The 22,139-nt window shown below is 55.5% G+C and overlaps 1 protein-coding gene across 2 annotated transcripts in view; it reads left to right on the forward strand.

Annotated features, from left to right (window-relative positions):
* The first annotated feature begins 4,644 nt into the window (after positions 1 to 4,644).
* The window catches only part of Dab2ip (DAB2 interacting protein), a 195,781-nt gene continuing 178,286 nt past the window's right edge, over positions 4,645 to 22,139 (forward strand). The window contains exon 1 of one of the 2 annotated variants that reach the window (XM_004641488.3): positions 4,645 to 4,846. In XM_004641488.3, coding sequence (XP_004641545.1) covers positions 4,807 to 4,846 — 40 coding nt within the window. In that variant the 5' untranslated portion in view covers positions 4,645 to 4,806. The remainder of the gene's footprint in view (positions 4,847 to 22,139) is intronic. The other variant, XM_023701607.1, reaches the window with a different exon arrangement.

Here is a 22,139-nt window from a genome sequence, read left to right on the forward strand (position 1 = left end):
CCATGGCTGAGCTTGGCCCCCTGAATAGTGGGAGCGAGGGTGAAGACCCAGGCTCCAACCACACCGTCTGACAGCCGGAGAGGGTGGTGTAGTGGGGAGTGCCTTCCCTGGCCAGCATCCACCCACCCAGCTTCGGCTCTCAGGAGGACCGGGATACTTCAAGCTCCTCATACCCTCCATGGGTCCTGGGGCAAAAGCACTTAGCTACAGAGCCCAAGCCAGGATGGGCAGACAGCCTGAAAGCACACACAGCCCAGGCTCTCGGGCAGTCTCCATATATCACACTCTCCTCCTCTTCCAGTCGCCATGTGAACCCCTGTTCCTCCCTCACTGTCCTATTCCCTGGCCCTGCTCTGCAAGGCTTTCTTGATTCTGCTGAGCTGATCACTGACCCTTTAGGTCCCTGCATTACCCTTCAACCTTTTTGATCTCTAGGGTTCAAACCTTCCCTTACATGTCTGGCTCTGAGGCCAGGCAGAGGCAGGGAGGGTGTGTGAGACAGAGGCGACATCATTTCCACTCTGGCCTGCTGATGGGGTTCTCCCGGCAGGGGAGGTGATGGGCCAGGTGCCTGGCCTGCATTGCTTTGCCCCCCGGTGTCTGCTGCAGGCCTCCTGTGCCCACCCCTTCTGACAACGCAGCCAGACTTGGTGCAGCTGTCCCCAGTGACTGTTTACTCCTTTCCCACAGAGAATGGCAGCTCCCCACTGCTGGGGGCCAGCCTTCCAGGCAGGGAGAGCTGACCCTGCCTGTCCTCCTCACAAGCCTGTCTGCACTTCTCCAACATAGCAGAATCATAGCAGAGCTCGCTCCCAGCTGCCACTGTCAGCTGAGCCTGTCCCATGAGATTGTCGCCCTGGACACATCTCTCTTCCCCCTCAACCACATGTGACCTCTCAGCTGCATCTGTGAGCCCCACTCTTGCCCTGGCCATGCTGATTGCATTCTGCCAGGCTCACTCCCATCAGCCCCTGCAGCAGCTCTACCACATGCGGATGCGGGCGCCCAGCACGCCGGGTCCTCGCTAGCTCCACCTTGTGGGTCAGGTCACTGCTCTGGGGTCCCATGTAACTTCCTGAATAGCACCCTTCTCCGGCTGGAACGTGAATCCACGAGAGAAACACACCACCATCCCAGTCCCTGGCACAGGGCTAGGCACCAAAGCAGCACTTGTTACCAGTTGGTGGGGCTTGGATGCAGCCTTTCGCGGCCGTGCAGGCAGGTACAAATGCAGGCACTTTGTGACCCGGCCAGCTTGTATCTCTAGTTTTCCCCTACAGAGATCATTAGCCCGCCGTGCGGAGCCAAGATGTTCACAGCAGCATTGCTTGTCATCATGAACAACTGGCAGCAACCTAGGTGTCCTTCAGGCGGGGATTAGCTCAAGTGAGGAATGGCCCTGACTAAGAGAGGGGCACCACGCTGCGACTCCTCAGCAAGGGCTTGGTCCGGTTGTGCCCGGAGATGGCCAGTGAAGGCAGCAGAGCCTGGTGTCCAGTGCATGATGCACATTTATTATTAACAGACCTCTGGCAGTAGGAGCTGGGGTTGTGTATCTAAACAGATCGGAATCATAAAGAAAAGGGAAATGGCTGGGGAGGGTGCCAGGCTCATCTAATTCTATTTTTGACAGGTGAAAGCGGGAGGTACAGGGAGGATAAAGGGGCACAAGATTGCCAGGAGGTGCAGCTGGGAGGGGGACCCAGTCTTCCACTGTGGGGAGCCACTACGTGCTCTCAGCTGGTCCGGGGCACGTGGAGAACTGAGGGAGGGCTGCGCCTTCAGCCTCGTTGTGAGACGCTTATGGTCACCCTTCTCAACCCTCAGCTTTCTGGTCTGTAAAATGGACCTTTGTCTTCCTCCCTCCCCATGGCAGGCTGAGGAGATGACCCCAGTTTCTACAACAATGAGTTTTGCCCCTCTACAGGGAGCCTGAGATTCGTCCAGCCCTGCCCTGAGGCTTTGAGGCTTGTTGTCCTATTTAAGCCTCATAAAAACCCTAAAAGATGAGGGCTGTAAGCAGCTGTGTTCTGCCAATGAGACTCAAGGGGCGAACCAACTCACCCAAGTCAGGGGGGTAGTCAGTGGCAGGGCTGGGAGTTATAAAGCCCAGGCTCAATTTCAGCCCCATTCTCCTAACCATGCAGTCCAGAAAGACTGTAGGTGCCTATGTGCAAAGCCCCCAACCCCACCCCAGCACCCTCAGGCCCTAAAGAGAGCTGGGGGGAAGCACTGGGCCTCAACACACCCAATGGCTGCTGGTCCATGGCCCGACTCCCCATACCCAGGCCTCCCACCCCCCACACAGCCCGTCCTGTGCACCCCCTGATTAGGGGAGCCAGGGAGCTTGGGCCTGCAGCTAGGCTGGGCAGGGCCTGGCCTCCCTGTAATTAAGGCAGCGGGAGGCTGAGAGCTGGATCCCTGTCATCTGAGGCGGGGGAGGGGCAGGGGACAGGAGGAGCCTTCCCAGGGCCAACCACATCAGCAGGCTTTGGCTCTTTGGCAGCAGTAGGAAGCTGGGACAGACCCGTTCTGGCCTCCCCTCCAAGCCACCCTGGCCTGGACCCTCCTGCCTGTCCCCCTGTCTCCCATTTCCCTTTCTTGAGGTCTCCTCCACCTCTGCACCAGGATTGTGTCTCCCCAAAACAGGCCTGTTCTATTGACTGTGGAGACCACAGGCAGAGCAAGTTCTTCTGTGGGGGGTAACAGTACGGAAACTGCTGGGCTGCCTGTGGCCCCCAGAACACGCCCATGGCCCCAGGCCTGCTGCCTACCTCTTTCTTGCCCTGGCCCTGCTAATCTCCAGCCCTGACAGTCTCCGGCCATGGCGGGTCACCTTTGCGCCTGGTACCTTTGCTCCTGCAGTGCCCTTTTCCTGGGTACCCTCCCTCTCCCTGCTCAGCCTACTCATCCTGTCCTTTTGCCTACATCTAGTCGGGCACCTCCTTACTCCAGAGGCCTTCCCTGACTGGGCTGCAGTGAAGACTTCCCTCCCCCTCACCATGAACCAGGCAGCTTGCTGGTGCTGTAACAAAATACCTGAGCCAAATAACTCAAAGCATAGGGCATTTATCTCGGCTCGTGCTTTCAGAGGTTTCAGCTCAGGGTCTGCCGGTCCCCTGGCTCTTAGGTCTGTGGTGAGGCAGAAAGGTCATGGCATGGTGGAGGTGGCAGCCAGGTAAAGAGAAAGTGACATGGGAAAAGACAGAGCCCCCAAGCTCATGCCGTTCAATTAGGTCCCACCTCCTGTTTCTGTCACCTGCTAGTAATGCCATCGATTATGAATCTATCAGCAGATTAACCCACTGAGGATGTCAGCCCTTTTGAGAGCCAGTCTCCCTCCAAAAGCCCCGCTCTGAGCACATGAGCCCCTGGGCGGACATTTTAGGACCAAATCGTAGCACTCTGGAAGCCCACGGGACTGGCCTGTCCTCTGACTGGGTTAGTGGGACAATGAGAAGGAGAATGAATCACTGCGTCCTCCCCCCTCCCCCGCCAAGGCTGTGACCGCTCCAGCGTACAGGCCTGTCCTGAAGGTCACTCGTGGTGGTGGCCCTGGACAAGTCACATCACCTTGTACATCGCCCTGATCTGTAAAATGGGATGATTCATTCCTCCCAGAAGAGACCACCGTGAGGCCCATGCGAGACACACTGAGCAAACACTCCATATAGTGGTACTTCTAGTGGTCCTTAGCAAATTGTCCCCAAACCACAGCCCAAACGCACAATAACCAGGGGATCTTTCCGAGGGTAGCTGGGTTGGTGTCACCCCTGTTTGCCTCAGGTAGGCATGGCTCTGTCCCCATAGGCCCCACCCGACCTGCTCCTGCCTCCCTCCCTAGCCTCAGCTCTCCCAGGCCTTTACTACTCTGCTCCAATCACCCGGAACTGATCTGAACTTCCGGTGGTGTACGCTTAAGGCTACCACAGGCAACTGCTCCTCCGTCTTCACCTGACCAACTCCTGCACAACCCTTAGGCCCCAGTGCGGGTGCCCATTCTCTTAGGCATGCTCTCCTGGCCACCTCTCCCATGCTCCCCACCACTTGGCACCCCCACATCGCATTGCCCTGACCTGTCTACCTGCGAGTTATTTACCTCTGCAGAGGGCCAGATGCTGCGCCTTGCTCCCTGCTGCAGAGCCAGCAGCAGGCACAGTGTCTGGCGAGGACTAGTTGCTCAAAAAAAATAAAAAATAAATAAATAAATAAATAAATAAATAATTAGTGACTAACTGAATGGATAGATGAGTCAAATTGTGCATCCCCCACGCTGCAGGAAATGTCTGAGAACAGATTTGCGTGGGAGGTTCCTGCAGGGCCAGGGAGAAGCCCCTGGGGTTTGGGTGCTGGGTGGCAAGTAGAGCAGACCACGTCCCTGGCCAGCAGCGGGTCAGCCTCCCGCTTCCCACAGGTCCCCAGGGCCCCGGAACTGGCTTCCAGATGCTAAACCCTGTCTCTGCCTCACCTCTTAGCTTTTCCATCTGCACAGCCCGGCCAGATCCCTGCAGCCAGCGTCGCGGGCAGCCAGGCCAAACGTCCCCGGCGTCTTCCTATTTTAGACATCTCGCCGCCTCGGCCCTTCTAATGTTCCCAGCCAGGCTGCGGGGGGAGGAAAAAGAGGTTACTGCTACTTTAAATGTACTGTATGAAGGCGAGGGCTGGAAAGGGGCCTGCTTGCAGGAATACCCAGTCATCTAGTTGGAAAAGCCGCCAGATGGAATACAAAAGGAGAAATCCAGACGCTCATGGAGACAGCCTCGGTTCATAAATTAGGTGGGGCCAGGGGCTGGGGGCCCACACGCCATGGAGCCCGACTCCCTCCTGGACCAAGACGACTCCTACGGTAGGGGAGCCATGCCGGTGAAGTGGCAGAGTTGGGGATCTCAGCCCCGCTGCTCAGGCAGACTTTTCTCTGCTTTAGGAATTTGAGTTGGGGGGGGGTGGCGGGCAGCAGGGCACTGTTTGGTCTCAGGACTCCTGGTGGGTAGGGGTGCCCGTGTGATGGGGCACAGGACTGCAGAGGTCCTCTCGGACTCAGTAGTGCAGGGGCAGGGGGCGGGAGAGTTTCTGGACTGTTTGTTTTTTGCTCTTGGCTAACAAGGAAAGGAAGGAAGTTTGCAGACCCCTGAGTGTCTGTCTCACTGGCTGTCCCCCAGGCCTGCCTGCTGCTGTGGCCGATTCAATTAGTGAGATCGTGCAGAGACAGCGGTGGAACAGCAACAGGATCAGTCCTGGTAATTAAAGGCCAGGGCTCAAGTTGAGCATGCTCCCCAGTGTACGGGGTCCCCCAGGCTGCGCTGGCAGGAGTTGCCCCTGCCCAGCCTCCCGGGAAACTAGAAGCCCTGGGCAGTGTGTTGGGGGAGCAGGGGGAGTTGCTTGGGACAGAGAACCCGGGAAGAGAGTCCTGGTCAGGGATTTGCTAGCCTCAGATGGGCTCCTTCGTGGCAGACTCAGCAAGCCTGGGGCCCCAGGGGTGCAGGGAATCCAGCTCCCTGGACTGCCCAGCTGGTTAGGCTGCTGCGCATTCTGCCAGGCTGCTTGGCACACAGTGGCTGTCTCTGGGCAACAGAGGGCAGCAGGAGGGCAGGAGTGGGGTTAGGCATGGGGGGCAGCAGGTTTTAGGGCTCACAGTGGGAGAGCCCTGATGGCCTCTTGAGACGAGTTGTGGAGGGTCCGCCTCATCCCAGCTTGGGTTGGCCTTTTAGGGGTACAGGTCCTCCTAGGACCACAATCTGCACTAAGAAAATAGAGTTTTACCTCTGGACTCCCCCATTCCCGCCAGGCCTGTCTGTCTGGCACAGAGTCAAGGCCAAATTCCCTGCCTCCTGCAGCAGCCCAGCTTCCTCCAGGGAGAGGCCTTTGCCACATTCAGAGCTACTGCTCCCAGGGAAACTGGTCCAGGCTCAGCCGTGGACACCTTTGGGCAGTCAGGTGGCCTGTCACTGCCCCTAGGTGCTGAACCATGGGTTGAGGTCAGAAGTGCAGGGAGGAGAGCAGCTAAACCCCAGGGAATAGTGGCGCTTAGTGGCTGGAGAGGCATGAGAAAAGAAAGGAAAGAGCAAGAGGTCCTTGCCATGGAAAACCTCCCAGCCTGGAACAGGAGAGGGACAACCGATCCGAGTCCCCCAGGAGCCGGGGGGTGGGACGGGCCTGTCTGCCTCCGGTATTATCCACCTGAAACCTGGCACAGGACTGGCCTAGGGGGATTCCTGGATGCTGCCCCACAAGGGGTATAGACCCTTGTCTCAGAGACCAAAGGGAGCAAGCGCCTGAGACCTCCCCGCCCCGCCCAGTGGTGGCTCAGAAGCCTGCAGCCTTCAGGTTTGGTAACAACAGCCTCTGGGCAGGGTAAGACTGGAAACTGAGGCTACCCTGTCCCATGGGAGGCCCCGCGCACACAATCAGCCCTTGTCTTGCTTGCTGCGGGAGCTGCCACTCACCTTCTGGACACTGGCAGGCAGCGCAAGAGGCTGAGAGGCAGAGGAGGCCTTGGAAGTGGGATGGGCAGGAAGGAGTGGAGGTCAGGCCCTTGTGGGGAGGGTCCCAGGCCCGCCTGGGGAGGGCGCTCCTCCTGCCTTGCTCCTCAGGCTTTTACCCAAGCCCATGGGACCTTTCCCCAGGGACTGCACATGGATAGAGACAGAGGGTGCTCCGGTGGGCCTTCCCTCCCATTAGATCAGGGACCCTCACCATCAGACGCAGCCGCACGGGGCCAGGGCTGCACCCTATGAGTCAAAGAGGGCACATAAACCCACCACCGGCCTCTCCTTGGAATGCTGCCCTCATCTAGCCTCTAGAGCAGTGGGTGCTTTGCGTCCATTTCTTTTGTAGTCCCCTTCTCTGGCTGCTTCTCCTGGACCTCTGCCTCCCTCTGCAGCCCACATGACCCCATCACCCAGCTCTGCCTCTCCTGCCTCTCTAAGCCCTCTGACTTCTCCTCCCTCTCTACACTCACCTGTGCTGATCTGGCCTTTCCCACACGCCCCAAACTATTTCTAACCCCAGGACCTTTGCATGTGCCATTTCTACCACCTGGAGCTAATTTTTCTTCCTTATCCCTATCATTATTCAAAAGATCAGCTACTCTGTAGCCCACCTTCTTCTTCTTCTTCTTCTTCTTCTTCTTCTTCTTCTTCTTCTTCTTCTTCTTCTTCTTCTTCTTCTTCTTCTTCTTCTTCCTCTTCTTCTTCTCCTTCTTCTTCTTCTTCTTTGTATTTTAGAGAAGGGTCTACAGAATGTTCAGGGTCTCACTACTAGATTGGACTTATAGTGATTCACCTGTTTACAGCCTCCCAAGAGCTGGGATTACAGGCACATACCACCATACCCAGTCTCAATCACTGTCTCAACGCACCCCGGGGACGGGGCTAGCACAGCAGGCCAGGGGATCAAATCCCTGGCCCCTGTGCCTGCTTGCAGGTGCTTTAATCTGCTGAGCTATTTGCCCAGCCCAGGCCACGTTCTTCTAATCCATCAAATGAGAGCCCACTCTCAGCCTCTCGTCCCTTGTGGAACCCATTCCTGTCCACACTCTACATTACAACATGCTTACCCTATATAGTCCCCACTAACCTCTAGGTGCTTGGTATCCCCACAGCATCCCTCTTCCTGGTGTAACGTGCCTTGACAGATACTTGCCAAACAAGTAAGAGGCGACTGAATGCAGGGTGAGAAGTAAGGAAAGGCATTCCAGGTGGGGGGTGTAGCGGGCACGCAGGTGTGGTGCTTGGGTCCTTTGGAGGTCTCTTGGATCCTCATACCTAGAAGGATGGTCTTGGCCAAGGATTGGAAAGCTGAGCAACTTGGGGGACTCGGGGGCCTTAATGGTGACAAAGCTGGGGGTGGCCTAGCTGGGGATGGCGGTCTGGGCCCCCTGCCTCTGGCTGAGTGAGACTCCCTTCTCTCTCTGCATTTTATTTTTATTTATTTATTTAATTTTTTTGGCGGAACCGGGGATTGAACTCAGGCCCTTACGCTTGCCAGGCAAGCGCTTATTCTACTGAGCTATCTCCCCGGCCCGAGACTCCCTTCTGCCTGGTGGGGAACTGCACCTTCGGGTAATACGCAGACAGCACCAAGGGGAGCCCCATCAGTGGCTGAGATTAGCCTCCACACGCTACCCGCTGAGGCAAATGTCTACATTTGGGCACTCAGCACCCTCTTCCTCTCCTCTTTGTGGCCTAAGCCTCTCCACTGCTGCCTGTGTCTGTGGGGGCCTGGAGTCTGTCCCTGCTGCTTTCTCAGACTCAACTTGCTCATTTGACAAAGGAGCAGAGTCAGGCCTTCCCTGCTTGCCACCATCCGGTGTCTTGGGACCCAAACGGGAGGGGAAGGCTGGTGGGGCTCGCTATGCACTGGGGGATGCAATTCGCGTGAGAAGGAGCTGGGCCCAGTGGATGGCTTTGAGAGACGCTCTGGAAGGGGCCTGTTGCTTTGGAAACCCTGGGGGTAAACAGATAGCTCAGAACCTCAGAACTTTTAGTTTCTTCCCTATAGTCCCCTGAAATCTGTTCAGGTTCCCTGACAGGCCTGTAGGGAGGCAGATGGATATGATTCTGTGAAATCCCAAGGGCTACAGGTATACACAGCAACCAGTTCCGTTTACTGAGCATCTGCTGTGTGCCAGGCTCCACGAACTATCTGTATTGTGCATGATCTACTTGAATACTCACAAGCAACCTCGTATGCAGCCTATTTTCTAGATGAGGAAACTGAGGCTCAGGAGAGTTCAGAGACTAACTGGCCCAGAGTACATAGTGTCATGCTGGCTGCAAAGCCTGATATCTTTGTGTTACTGCCCTCGGAGCACCATGGCTGCACCCAGGTGTCTCCTGGGGGTACCTCTAGGTGCCCTGCTAAAATCCTGCCTCCTGGGGAGCGTTTTCTGAAGGCTCAGGGGACAAGCGCAACCACATAGCAGGAGCCACATGAATCTAGTTAGGGACCGGCCGAGTGGCAGGAGCAGCTGTAATGGGAAGTGTCGGTTTAAAGACAGAGCTATTTTGGGCTGGAAGCTGTGGAAGGCTCGATGTCCTAACGAGAGGGCGAGGCTGCAGATGCTGCTGTAGACATTTGCCTTAGCTGGTAGTGTGTGGATGCTAATCTCAGAAGCCACAGCGAGGTGCCCAGCTACATGCCTCCCACTCATCACCTCCTCCCCTTCCCCACATGTTGCTGAGGTGCTTCTCATACTAGAGACAAGGAACCCCAAGCTGGCAGGGGCTTCAGAACTTGCCCAAAGCCACACAACAAGGGAACAGGGCCAAGCCGGGAATCAGATAGGATCGGCCCACTGAGGAGCCTGTTCTCTAGACCAGACCAGGGCTTGCTAGGCCCCTCTCTGAGGCTACATCTGTGAAACAGGACTGGGAGGAGCTTCCCAGGCCTTCCCCACTCCTCCAGGGCCCTTGTGTGGCCTCAGTTTCCCCATCCACAGTGAGGTAATCCAGCCTGGCCAGCCCAGAATACAGAAAGAATGCCAGGATCGGGTTCCTTCCACAGTCTCGGGCCCTGTCAGATAAAAATGAGGGTGAGACCCTGATCCCACTAGAGACTAGGACAGCAGAGCCCCATTTATTGAGCACTTACTCTGTGCTGGGCTCTGCTTGAATGCATGGAGCCACGGACTCCTCACAGGAAGAAGTCATCCTCTGCTCAGGGGAGGCTGTCAGGGCTCAAAGCCCCAAGCCACCCACCAGTGAGAACACTGCGCCTTGAACATGCCCCACCCACCAGGAGCCTGCTTTCTTTCACCCCTCTGCTATGCCTTCCAGCCCTGGATCTTCTGGCCCTCTGCCCGTGGCCCTTCCCCATGCCCAGGGAGTTTCTGTCCTGCTGGCCAGCCATGCCTGGGCCCCTGGACTTCCCAGAGCCAGGTGGGAGGGGGGTTGTGCCCCCTCTTGCCCCACTGATTAGGGAAGAGAGAGAGCAGGAAGCACAGCCAGGAAAGCATGGCAGCAAGGCCGAGCTCTGGGTAGGATGCCTGAAGCACTCATGGCCGGCTGCTGCCCAAGAAGGTCAGGGACTACAGCTGGAGTAGGGGAGGCAGAGAAGGGCCTGTGCCTGGGGTGGGCAAGCTAGGCTAATCCTCCTGGGAGAAGATCCTGGGGGTGCATTCAGGGCTCCTGTGAGCTCAGGGTAAAGGTGTTTCCCTTCACTAGCTTCTGGAAGGCGCCCTCCACCGGGCACCTAACGCTCAGGCCCAGTTCCACCTTCACCCTCCGGGGGAACTGGATCTTTCACTCCACAGCCAGCTAGGGAAAGCTGCAGAGCCCAGGCAGGATTCCTTCTCAATGAACACTGAGCAGTATAAATCACTTCTTATTGAGGAGCCTGGGCTGGGGAGATAGCTCAGCTGTCTAAGTGCCTGCCTGACAAGTGCAAGGACTAGGGTGCAATCCCTGGTATAGCATGCCACATTGGCCCTGGGAGCCAGTATGCCAGCCACCAAAACCAGGGGGGTGGCGCACACTTCTAATCCCAGTGCTGGCAAGGTTGAGACAGGATGATCACTATGAGTCCAAGCTACCTAGTGAGACCCTGTACCAAATAAATAATTAAAAAAAAATTTTTTTTAATTATTGAAGGGCCTATGTGGAGTCATAGAACTTTGTTAAATCCGTCTAGTTCCCCCAAGTCCCCCCTATCTACTACATTTCTATGCACACTATTCAGTTTCCCATTTTGCAGGTGAAGAAACTGAGGCATTCACCCAAAGTCGCTCCAACCCCCCTGGTTCCAAGAATGCCCGCAGGCCCTTCCCAGCAGGCCCTGCCATGCCCAACTTCCTCTCTGGGCCCTTCCTCTCTGGGCCCATCCTCCCTGGGCCCTTTCCCATTGTTCTGCCCGTGCCTCCTGCTGGGTGGCGCAGCTTCCAGCTGACTCCAGGCCTCCAGAAGCCACAACTGGGCCCCTCCCAACTGGATCTTCTCCCAGAAACCACCTCCAGAAGCCAAGGGAAGGATCCCTCCAGGCTCTTCTGTCTAACCCCCATCACATGATGGGAAGATGGCAGACAGAAGAGGAGGTTCTGGACCCACTTAACATCCACCTACCTCCTAAATGGTCCCAAATTCCATTCTGACTCTCCATCTCCCAGCACCCACCTGAGGCCAGGCCCCACCTTAGACAGCTGGGTCTCCCCGTCCAGGGCTTCCTCACCTCTACCTGACCCCACCTTACTCTCCATACAACCACTACCCACTGCAGCAGGATAGAATGTAACTCCTTAACAGGGCTTGAGCCCCAGGTGACACAGGGCTCTGGCCTCCACAACACATTCTTCAAATTCAGTGAGTCACTTCCTCCAGGAAGTCTCCCTGACTACAGGATGGGCTCCCTGGGGACCTTGGCTCCCTGCTGTCCCACTGCATGCTCTTCCCAACTGGTCTCCACCTCTGGACTGGGAGCCACCTGGCCAGCCAGGCTGAAAATATGGCTGCTGGCATGTGGGGTAAAGGAAAGGATCAGGGTCATCATCTGTCCTGGGTTTGCTATACCTGTGGCATAATGTGACATCTTCTACAGGGGGATCTGTGACAGTCTTTCCAGATGTGACCGTGAGAGATACCCTGAGCGCAGGCTGGCTTCAAACTTGTGGCGATCCTCCTGCCTCAACCTCGCCAGTGGCTGGGATTTCAGGCATGTGCCATCCATGCTGGCCAGGACAGAAGGACAGGAGCCTTTTCTGAGGCCTCCACGCTCTTGCCTAGCCTGGTGGTGCCTCCTCCCCCTAGAAGTCAGCCCTGAGCAGCCCACAGAGGCAGGTGGGACGCTGGGGAAAGCAGGAGCCTGCGGGGCAGAGGGAGCAGAGGGAGGGCGGCTTCCCATCCAATCCGGGGCCTCTGCCGTTGTCTGTGCCGGATGGCTGGATCACCACAACCCCAGGCTTTGCAGCCGGTGACCTACATTCCTTAAGCGAGCCAGCGCCGCGGTGGCTGTGTAGCTGCGCCCGCAGGAGGGGCCCTGTGGCTGCGGAAGGTGCATTCTGTACCCAGGTGGGGGCACCGGGGTCCTCATGCCCTCCTGGGCTTCACGCACTCAGCCTGTGTCCAGCTTGAGGGGCTGCAGCTCCTGAAATGACCGGGACGCCTGTCCCCTGTGCTGAACCTCTGCCCAGACTCCACCTCTGCTTCTGGCTGAGTTACGCTGGGCTGAGTGCTTAAGCATTGAAAATGCATATTGGGGGTGGGGTAGGGGCTGGATTACAGAAAGAGGCTGCGCAAAAAGGAGGCAGCCCCCCGGGAGGCAGGGGGTACACACAAAACAGGCACCCAGTGGGAGGTCCCCGAGGCCCAGTAGCTGGGGTCCAAGACAGCCACTTCCTCCAGGGGTGGGCAGGGGGACTCCGAGGCCTGAAGCGCTCATCACTTGCCCTGCTCTGGGACCCTTAGTCTTTCCTAGGCCAGCTCAGTGTGGTGTGCGGTGAGGGTGGCCATCACCCTTCCTGAGAGCACAGAGGGAGGGCACTGCGCCTTTTGGATGTGCTGCTTCTTCTTGTCTCTGTCTCTGAGCCTTCATCTCTCTCTCTCTCCCTACCTCTGTGACCCAGCTGTCTCCTGCCTCTGTCCTGATCTTTCTCTCCTCTCTTCCATCTCTCTGTTTCTATTTCTGAACATCTCCATCTCAGTCACTGCCTCTCTTTGTCTCTACAGCCTTCCCTCGCCTGCCCTCAGGGGGACTCCTGGACACCCCTGTAAGCACACCCAGCCACAACAAGAGGGCCTACGGTGCGCAACAAGACCATAGCCTGTTGCTCTTTAACTGTTTTCCTGTCTCCCTTGCTCCAGACAGGCCCCGGGCCCAAGCCAAGGAATGCTGATGCCCTGTTTCCTAACACCTCCCACACCTGTCCACACAGGGCTCTGGGGCAACCCTGTCACTCCTGGTGACCTCATGGTCACCCCGTCAGTGTGTCTGTCCCCACTGCACACATCTCACAGCTTCAACTCTGTGCTCCCAGTACTCTTGCCGTTGTGTTTGTTGAGTGACTTCTAAATGATTGAATGACCTTTGCAAGCTACAAAGGCCCCCATCAAAGCAACACAACACAAGGGAAGGAGGGTAATTAGAAAGGGCTTGAATCCTCTGGTGGGAATGGGCCTCACCTGGCAGGGTGGCCACTCCACCTGAGTGGTAGGAGGGGACCTGGGCCTGCCCTTGGCCATCCAGAGAGTTCCACTCCTTGGTAGTGCCCAGCCTCACCCTCGAGACTGGGACTGAGTTTGGCTAGAGAAGCCAGGCACTGAAATGTCCAAATCCCTCCTGCCTTCCCTCTCACTCCACAGTGGGTGGTTCTTGGGGTCAGCCACTGGAATGGGAGGACAGCTGAGCCACACTCATCTCTGCCACTTTCACTGCCAGCCACCCATCCACAGCAACCCTGTGATAGGCACTAGAGGCCCAGAAAGCACCAGAATGGGTCACTGCATCAGGAGGAGCTAGAACAGGTGCCCCAAACTCAGATGGCAGCCAGAACTGCAGCCCTGCGGAGGGGCTCCTAGCAGAAGGATGACCAGAGCTCAGCAGCTTGGAAGGGGGACCTGAGTGGGCAAAGGGAAGGGCAGGCAGAGGCCTGGGGTTGAGCTCACACAGTAGCCTCTCTGGGAACCTCCAGTGACTCAGTAGCTGTACCCCCAAATCCATGTGGGCAAGGATGGGGAAAAGCTTGAGGAGGGCAGAGGCCTTGGATGCCAGGGCAGGGCTTGGGCTTTGTCCTTCGGGGAGACATGTATAGTTCCAGATGGGGAGGACACAGCTGCACTGAGTCTCCCTAGAATTCCTAAGCCCACAGCTCAGAGGTCTAGCCCCAGCAGGAGAAGCTGAGCCTAAGGGGAGGCCAAGGAGCTGGGAAGGGAGAGAGTCCAAGGTCGGGAGCCACAGGACAGTGGCAGTCCTGCCACCATGTCCTCAGCAGCGCAGCTCAAGCTCAGCTTTGGAGGCAGGAATGACTCAGGAAGTGAACTGGGGGAGCAGAAGGGAGGATTCATGAGCTCACAGCACTCGCTGGGCTACTTCTCTCCATTTTACAGAGGAGGAAACTGAGGCAGAGAGGTTTGTCAATTGCCCACAGTCCGATTGTTCAGGATTTGAACTCTGGCTCTGTTGCTCCAAATTGCATGTGTGTGACTGCTCAGGCTTCAGTGAAAGCCAGGCACCTGTTCCAAGAAGAGGTGGAGGGGGATGGGGAGACACCCCTACTTTTCCTGGTATAGAAAGGCAAACCTGGTCCCAGAAGGGGTCAAGTTGGCCCCAAGCTGATCAAAGGATCAGGGAATCAGAGGTGGGGCCGAGGATATAGCTCAGTGGCACATCACCTGCCTTGTAAGTATGAGGTCCTGAGTTTGATTCCTGGTACCCACATAAAAAGGGGGGTGGTGATCAGAGGTGGCTTAGGAAGGCCACAGCTGGGGCTAGTGGCTGGCAGGGGAAGATCCTGGCGGGTGGTGGGGGGCACAGCAGGCAAGGCAATATTATTGCAAGGGAGCCTGTGCAGAGGCGAGAAAGAGTTCTGGAGGTTCCCAGCCTGGGGGCAAGAGAGGAGGGGACGCCCTGGGGGAGGGGCTCTGTCTTGGGGCCGGGTCTCTCACCTTCTACAACTCCTGGCCAGGATAATGCTGTGCTGAGTGGGGACTGTTGTCCTGCGCGTTGTAAGATGCTCACCAATGTGACGAGCAACACCATTTCTGGACTTTGCCCGCTGGCCTGTGAAGAGCTGCTGTGCTGGGGTAGGCAGGCCCTGTGGAAGGGATGCAAGCAACAAAGGACAGTCCCAGGCTCTGCTGAAATGGCTGGCACCCCAAACCCTCTATCCTCAATGCCAGGCTCACCCCGTACTTGACCTGGCCCTGGGCTTATGAAGTTTGAGGAGAGCTTCCCAGCAGCAGTGGGGCTGGGGACCAAGCCAAACAGAAGAGCCGGGGTCTAGGCAGAGGACCTCTGTCCTTCCCCACGATCCGGGCCCTGGGGGTGGGTGGGGAAGATCATCCAGGCTCCAGAAGGGCTCCTGAGAGGCAGGAGTTGGAAGGGGTTGCAGTTGCCCCCAGTGGACGAGCCGCCCCCTTTTGGATGGCGACACTGTAAGGAAGCCAGGTCCAAGGGAGGTGGGGTCTTGATCTCCTCCTGACCGGTTGCCACAGAGATGAAGTGGTAAAGAGCCACTTCCACTGGGTGGGCAGCCTAGTCTCTCTCTTCTTGTGCTTGTGTCTCTGAGGGACCCAGGCTGCTTGCACTGTGTCAGGGAAGGGCAGGGGCTGAAGAGGAGAGAAGGGATGAGAACACCCCCACATACACAGTCTCCCCAATCTTGGGCAGCCAGACAAACCTCCAAACAAGGGTCTGGCCTCCTGCCTCCCTGCTTTAGTCCTCCACGGGCTCCATCCCACCCTCAGCATCCAGCTCCAGCCCCCTCATGGCCCCTCAGGTCCTATTTGAGCCCTTGGACAGGTCATCGCACCTCCCTGGGGTGGCCACCAACACGCACCCCCCCCCAACAGTACTGACAGCAGCGCAAACCCTGGGGCTCAGCAGGCTTCTCTAGGAGTTTGCTCCACCCCCGCTTCTAGCTCTAACATGCTGCCTCCTGCCTATCTGTGATCCCCTGTACACCACTTCCTGCTCATACTCCTGCACACTGCCTGCAGGAAGCCTTCGCCACTCCCTTGATGGTGACGGTGCAGAGGTAGTAACCAGGAACTTTTGCTGGAGGAAGGAGGGGAGGGAAAAAGAGAAACATGTAGCTTTAGAAAAGACAGAAGATGAGGGAAAGCAAATGTGCCGCTGGATGGACAAGTAACCTGTCCTGGCAGTGAACTGACCCACTGCCCTGAGCATGCGCACAGACTCCTCCTCCCCGCTCCTGGATGTTCATCCCTCAGAGGTGGGGCCTGACCTTGCTGACAGGCACCTCTAGGGCTTGGCTTTAGGTATTGGGGGAATAGCATGGAGGTCTTGGGTAGGCATTTAACTCCCTACTCAGTGCAGCAGGCACACCCACTATCAGCAGAGCCTGGTGCTTGGCTGTAGGAACCCAGGAGCAAAGAGGCTCTGTTGGGCTGGTGATTTTCTAGCCTGGTTCAAGGCGATGCACTTCCTGCAACCTGGCCCCAACCAGAGCTGCTCACCTCGGTCATGTACAAATGATGGTCTTGCCAGGAAAATAAGATTTAGAAGGCACAGTGTGGCCCTCAGGCCCAGGGGAGACAGAGGGACAAAGCCAGTTGACCTCCTGGCCCTTCCTGCCAAGCAGGCAGCCTTCTGTTGAAAGCATAAACACATGAGTGAATAAATAGGAATGTGAAAGTGGGTTTTGTTTGGTAAGATGGAATGACAACAAAGGACACTTGGTTTCTGGGGCATAGGGTGGAGGATGGGAAAGAGGAACTGCCCCAAAGCAGGACACGAGAGCAGCGCTGCGCAGCCAACCGTTGTGAACGTGCCTAACTACCTACCCCACGTCTAGCCTCTGCCAAAGCACCTCACCATGACTTGGCTGTGGCCAAGAAACAGCTAAGTTTAGAATCAGAACCTCAGGATTCAAATCCCATCTGCCATTCACCCACTGCATTGACCTGGACCAAATCAATGCTCTCTTAAAACTCAGTTTCCTCCTCATATAATGAGGCTAATGATAATTTCATGGCAGAGTCGTGCCAACAATTCCCACTGGGCTCAGGAGTCTTCCTTGCATGGGAAGTTGGAGAAGGTGCAGCCAGCCATACTGATTTCTATCTGTGTGACCTAAGGCAGTCTCTCTCTGTCTCTGTCTCTGTCTCTGTCTCTGTCTCTGTCTCTGTCTCTGTCTGTCTGTCTGTTTGTCTGCTTGCCTCTGTGTGTGTGTGTGTGTCTGTCTGTCTGTCTGTCTGTCTCTCTCTCTCTCTCTCACTGAGGACAATAGCTCACGGCGTTGTACATGCTAGCCAAGCACTCTACCTCTGAGCTATATTATTAGCCCTTTTTATTTTTTATTTTGAGACAGGGTCTCTCTAAATTCCCTGGGTTGGCCCAATAAAGGACTTCAGAGGTTGAAAAATATCTAGGGTTAGGGTTAGGGTTCCAGTGATTCTCCAAGTAGCTGAGATTACAGGTTTGTACTACTATGCCCAGCCTGAGGGAAATTTCTTAACTTTTCAGCCTCTGTTCTCTTATTGCTAAAATGGGTACAATAGCAGCACCCATCTTGCTCCCGGAATATAATGAGTTGCTAAGTGTTAAAGCCCCTAGAATAGAGCTACATGCTTCTTATCATTATTTGCATTCAAATAATAGTGGAGATGAGGTTTTGCACAGAAGAGAGGCCCCGGAGATGGAGTGAAAGCATGAATGAAATGAGGAAATGCAAGGAAAATTAGGGTTCTTCTCTGCACCGCCTGGTGGATCTACCTCAACCCATTGTTCCTCTTGGCTGGGAGGCCACCCTAGGTCCCTAGGGCCTGGCCTCTCCCTGCCTTTTTCTGCAAACACGTAGAGGGAGGATCCATTTCGCCCCTAGATGACTTTGGGTGATAAAGAAGTAACTTGAGCCGCATTGAATCGAACCTTCTCTCCAGAACGTGTAACAAACCTGGAAATTAGAATTGCCCTGAAGCTGATTATTCTGGGAGGACACCTCCTGGCATTAAAACTAAATTAGATCAAGGTACCTCTGTTATTAGCAAAATAATTCCCTGCGATTATGGAAGGCAGCCATGAATCCTGATGGCAGGTGAACTTCAGGTGACTTGCTTGAGACAAATAACTGTGCAAAAATCACAGGCTCATCTAATCACTTCTCTATAGCAGTTCAGTCGGGTAATTATGCTAATAGGTCTCAGAAATCACCTTTTGCGGTCTGGGATTGGGAGGGTTTGAGAGTGAGAGATACATGTGCTACGCGTATGACCCACTTCCATTGGTGAAGCTGGGTGGATGCCGTGCTTGATTCCAAAGGGGTATCGTGGGGAAGCTGGTTTGACCCATTACCAGCTGAGGGAGTGAAACAGTCAGAATTATGGTGGCCTCATCATTCGTCTCCTTTCAGATCACCTTGCTACAGGAAGTCAAATTTGTCTAAGTTCCACTGTCAGGCTGATAACTCTGAGAAGCAAGTGAAAGTGTAAAAGATTCTGACCTTTGAGCCAATTCAGTTCTGCAAATGCGCATTTGTGCGCCTGGGAGTAGCAGGGATCTGGCCACAAGCAAGGAGAATAGCAACACTATTTACAGCGTGAGTGACGTTTTCTAAACACTGCAATGCCTGGTGACAGGTGGCATTGTTCCCATTTTAGAGACAAAGAGATGGAGGCTCAGAGAAGTGAAAGGACTTGCTCAAAGTGCCATTGCTTCTCATCTGTGGACTTGACCACTTCCACCCACCCTGGAGACAAGCCACAGGTGGCCTCCTGCCAGAGCAGCCTTGCAAGGAGGGCATCATAGGCAGAGGAAGTGGCCAGAGCAAATAACCAGAGGCAGGAGGCTAAACAGAGATGTCCAGGGTGGGGGGTGGGGAGAGGGAGTCTGAAGAGCAGAACCTGGAGACCTCAAGTGGCTGACTGAGGCTTTGGACAGTGGCAAGTCCTGGAGGTATTCGAGCAAAGGGGGGCTCAGATTGAACCTGGGAACATGGGCGGAAGTGTGGGCCTCTGTAGTGCATGGGGCTGCTTGTATAGGAGAGAGGAGGGAACGAAATAATCCATCTGGCAAGCACCAGGTCCTGAGGCGACTCCCGGTACCAAAGGAAAAAAAAGAGAGAAGAGAAATGATCAGTTTTTAAAAGTGTGTCTTTTTCAAACTTCTCAAAAGTATATACCCCAATACTGCACAGGGCATATGTATACTAAAAAAAGATTTCAATTAGGATGAGCGATGTGCACCTGTAGCCCCAGCTACGCGGAAGGCTGAGGCAGGAGGATTGCTTGAGCTCAGGAGTTCAAGACCAGCCTGCACAACACAGCAAGACCCCAGCTCATAAATAAATGAAATATTCATTTCTTATATAAGATTTACGTTTAACCATGTGTCTTGTATTTTATCTGGTAATCCCACCTCCAGCCTTCACACCATTCCCTAGCTGGGTCCTCTGCCCAGTATGACTTATTCCTATGGGTGCATAGGCTTGGCAAACTCCTATTCATCCGTTGAGGCCCTGCATTCCTCACTATGGCTATGACCATATTCATCATTCATTATGGTAATTGTCTTCAGTGGAATTGTTTTTCTACCTATCTTTTTCCTCTACACAGCCAACCTTCTGGGTGCAAAGGGGCAAAAGGTTAAGACTGTGGTTCCTCCACTTCATGATCCCATCTCCATCCCAATTGCCTCCAATTTCTGCTGCTGAGCAGGCCTCTCCATCCGTCCTGGGGTCCTGCCCCATTCTTGAATACCACTCATCTCTCCCACTGGCATTTTCTAAGTCACATTTCCTGCCAGGTCACTCTCACCAGCCAGCCAGGACACCTAGCCAGTGCTCTCCTGGCCTGCCTGCCACCAGCTGGATTCTCCAGGAAGCAGGCTCTGAGAAGTGGCAGTGTGTGGAAGGTCCATCCGGGACAGTTCGTGGGCCAAGGCCTGTGGGAGGGAAGAACAGGAAGCAAGATGGGACAAAGAGGCAGCTGAGCAGCCCCCAGCCCCAGGGGGGTGTCAGCCATCCTGTGCAGGGAGCCCCCACATGGGGAGGGTCTTGCAGCTGGGCAGGCCCTTCGCAGCATTCTGAGCAGCGTCTAGAGCCCAGGTCTTTATGCTCAGTCAGTCATGGAGCATAGGACTACCAGGGGAGGGGATGGCACCCTATTGAAATGACTGTCTTCAACAGAGGTGACCCCAAAGATCAGGCAGCAGAAGGAAGTCCTCCAGCAACCTCCCCACACCTGGAGACAGGGGCTTTCATTCCAGAAGCGGGGATTAGTGCTGCTCATCACAGCGTCCAACACTCCAACCCAAAGGCCCCCAACAGCAATCTGATCTTTGGGACCAAATCCTCACCCCACCACCCCCCGCCCTTCTTTCTCTGCTTCCTGGTCACTTCCCAGTCTCTGGTTTGTTCCCTTTAAACCCAACCTCCTTCTCCAGAGGAAGAGATTTATGCAAGACTCAAGACACAGCCGTGCCCCCCATAGGGTCTCCCAGTAGCCCCCTGAAGCCTAAGCCCTTGGCTCCTTGTGACCCAGCTCGGCCTCTTTTCCTGCTCGTCTCAGTCATGCTGGCCCTCCACATGCCTGAGGGTACTCGACAGCAACTCCCCGGGCACCATAGGCATCTCATGCTTTTGTTTGGGCTTGTTCTTCTGTCTGGCTGGGCTTTCTCCCCTCCTTTGAGATACATCAGTGGTCATCTCCTTGGAAGCCTTCCTGGAGACAGTGTCTCCCTCGCCTGACAACGGGTCCCATGGCCGCTGCCTCGGTCTTAGCACAGTTACCAGCTTCTGTTCAGCAGTCAACTGGGGGTGCCTCATACAGGGCTGACACACAGGGGAGCCCCATGGACCCAGATGCTGCTGCCGTGTCTGCCCCCACACCCCGGAGCAACAGTTCACTGTGGAGTTTATCTGTGTTCCCAGAACCAGCAGCCCACAACCTGGCACCAATGAGCTTCCCATGACACTGACTTAGGAACTTAGAGAATCCATAAACAGCAGGGCTGGGTGCGACAGAAACTGCAGAGGTGGAATCAAAGCACCTCAGTGGGTCTGACTCTGCCGAGGCTGTACCCCCTTCTTCCAGGCCTGCCAGGGAGCTGGAGCTGTTTTCTCTCTGGCATCCTCTAGCCCCTCCAGCACGCAGAACATCTGATGCCAAGCACATTCTGAGAGTTTCATTCTCAAACATCTCTGCAGCAGAGGCCAGGTTTGCATGCTTCCACTATTTATTCTCCTTGACTGGCACAGCCCTGCAGGAGCACCACTCAGAGTTCTCACTCTTCCCAGCCCCTCCCCCACTGCTCCAGGATCCTTGAGTGCCCGCATCTGCAGCCCAGGCAGCTCACTTGGACCAGGTTCTGAAGCTCACTTCCATCCTCTGTGACAGGTCCCCCACCCCCACAAGAGACTAAGCTATTGGTTACTTTATACTGCTATGAAACACTCTGCAAGGATGCACTGGGGTAGTATAGTGGTTTTAAAGTCTAGGATTTAGAAGTGAACAGACATGGGTTTGAGCACAGGCTCTGCCACTTACACGCTCTGTAATGTTGTGCCAATTGCTTAGCCTTCTGAGCCTGTTTCCCTAGATGTCGTATAGAAATGATACTAGAACTTTCTCAGAGGTAGTTGGGAGAATTAAATGGGAGAATATTCAAAGTATCTGGCAAAGGGCCAATGAGATAGCTCAGCAGACTAAGTGCCTGCTTAGGCAAGAGCAGGGACCCGGGTTTGATCCCTGGCACCACATGCTGCACCTGCCCCCCCACCAAGCACAATGCATTGGCCACCAAGACCAGGTGTGGTGGCACATGCCTGTAATCGCAGCGCTGGGGAGGCTGAAACAGGAGGATCACTATGAGTCTGAGCTGCGTAGTGAGACCTTGTACCAAATACATAAAAAAGGTATCTGGCAAAACTCTGAATTTTTTACATGTGTAGATGGACATAAATATTATAACTAAGTGTCCAAAAAACGATGCCTCCATCAGAGGAGGCGTGTGAGCTGACTGGATCCTCTCATTCATCGGGCACTCACTGAGCGCCTGTTGTGTGCTGGGCTTCTTGCTGGGAAAGGGAAGGGATGCAGCAGTGGGCAGAACCAGGCACGCTCCCTCTGCACCTGGGTCCCCAGCTCTGGGACCATGACACATTCACCCAGTGACCACGAAGGGAAGCCACTAAGGCTATGGGTGCGTACTGTGGGAGGCAGTTTTAAGGAAGTGACATTAAGTGGCCATAGGAGAAGTTAAGTGCGCCCAGGAGATGAGAAGACAGAGGAAAGTGTTCACAGAAGAAACCTGGGGTGTGCCAGGCCCTGGTGTGTCCGGGGAGGGAGTGCTGCCTGTTTGAGGACCCAGCAGTTGGCAGGAGTGGCTGAAGGTAAAGAGGGGGCAAGAGGACCAACGACGACGGAGAGGCTAGAGAGGCGGGCGGAGCCAGCCGCAGGCCTTGGCCGCACCTTGAGGCAGGAAGAAGGAGAGGGAGTGCTGTGCTTGAACTGTGCTTTGAAAACTAGTGGGGG

The sequence above is a fragment of the Octodon degus genome, unplaced genomic scaffold, assembly GCF_000260255.1.
Source record: "Octodon degus isolate 3935 unplaced genomic scaffold, OctDeg1.0 scaffold00137, whole genome shotgun sequence".
In the NCBI taxonomy this organism is placed as follows: Eukaryota; Metazoa; Chordata; class Mammalia; order Rodentia; family Octodontidae; genus Octodon; species Octodon degus.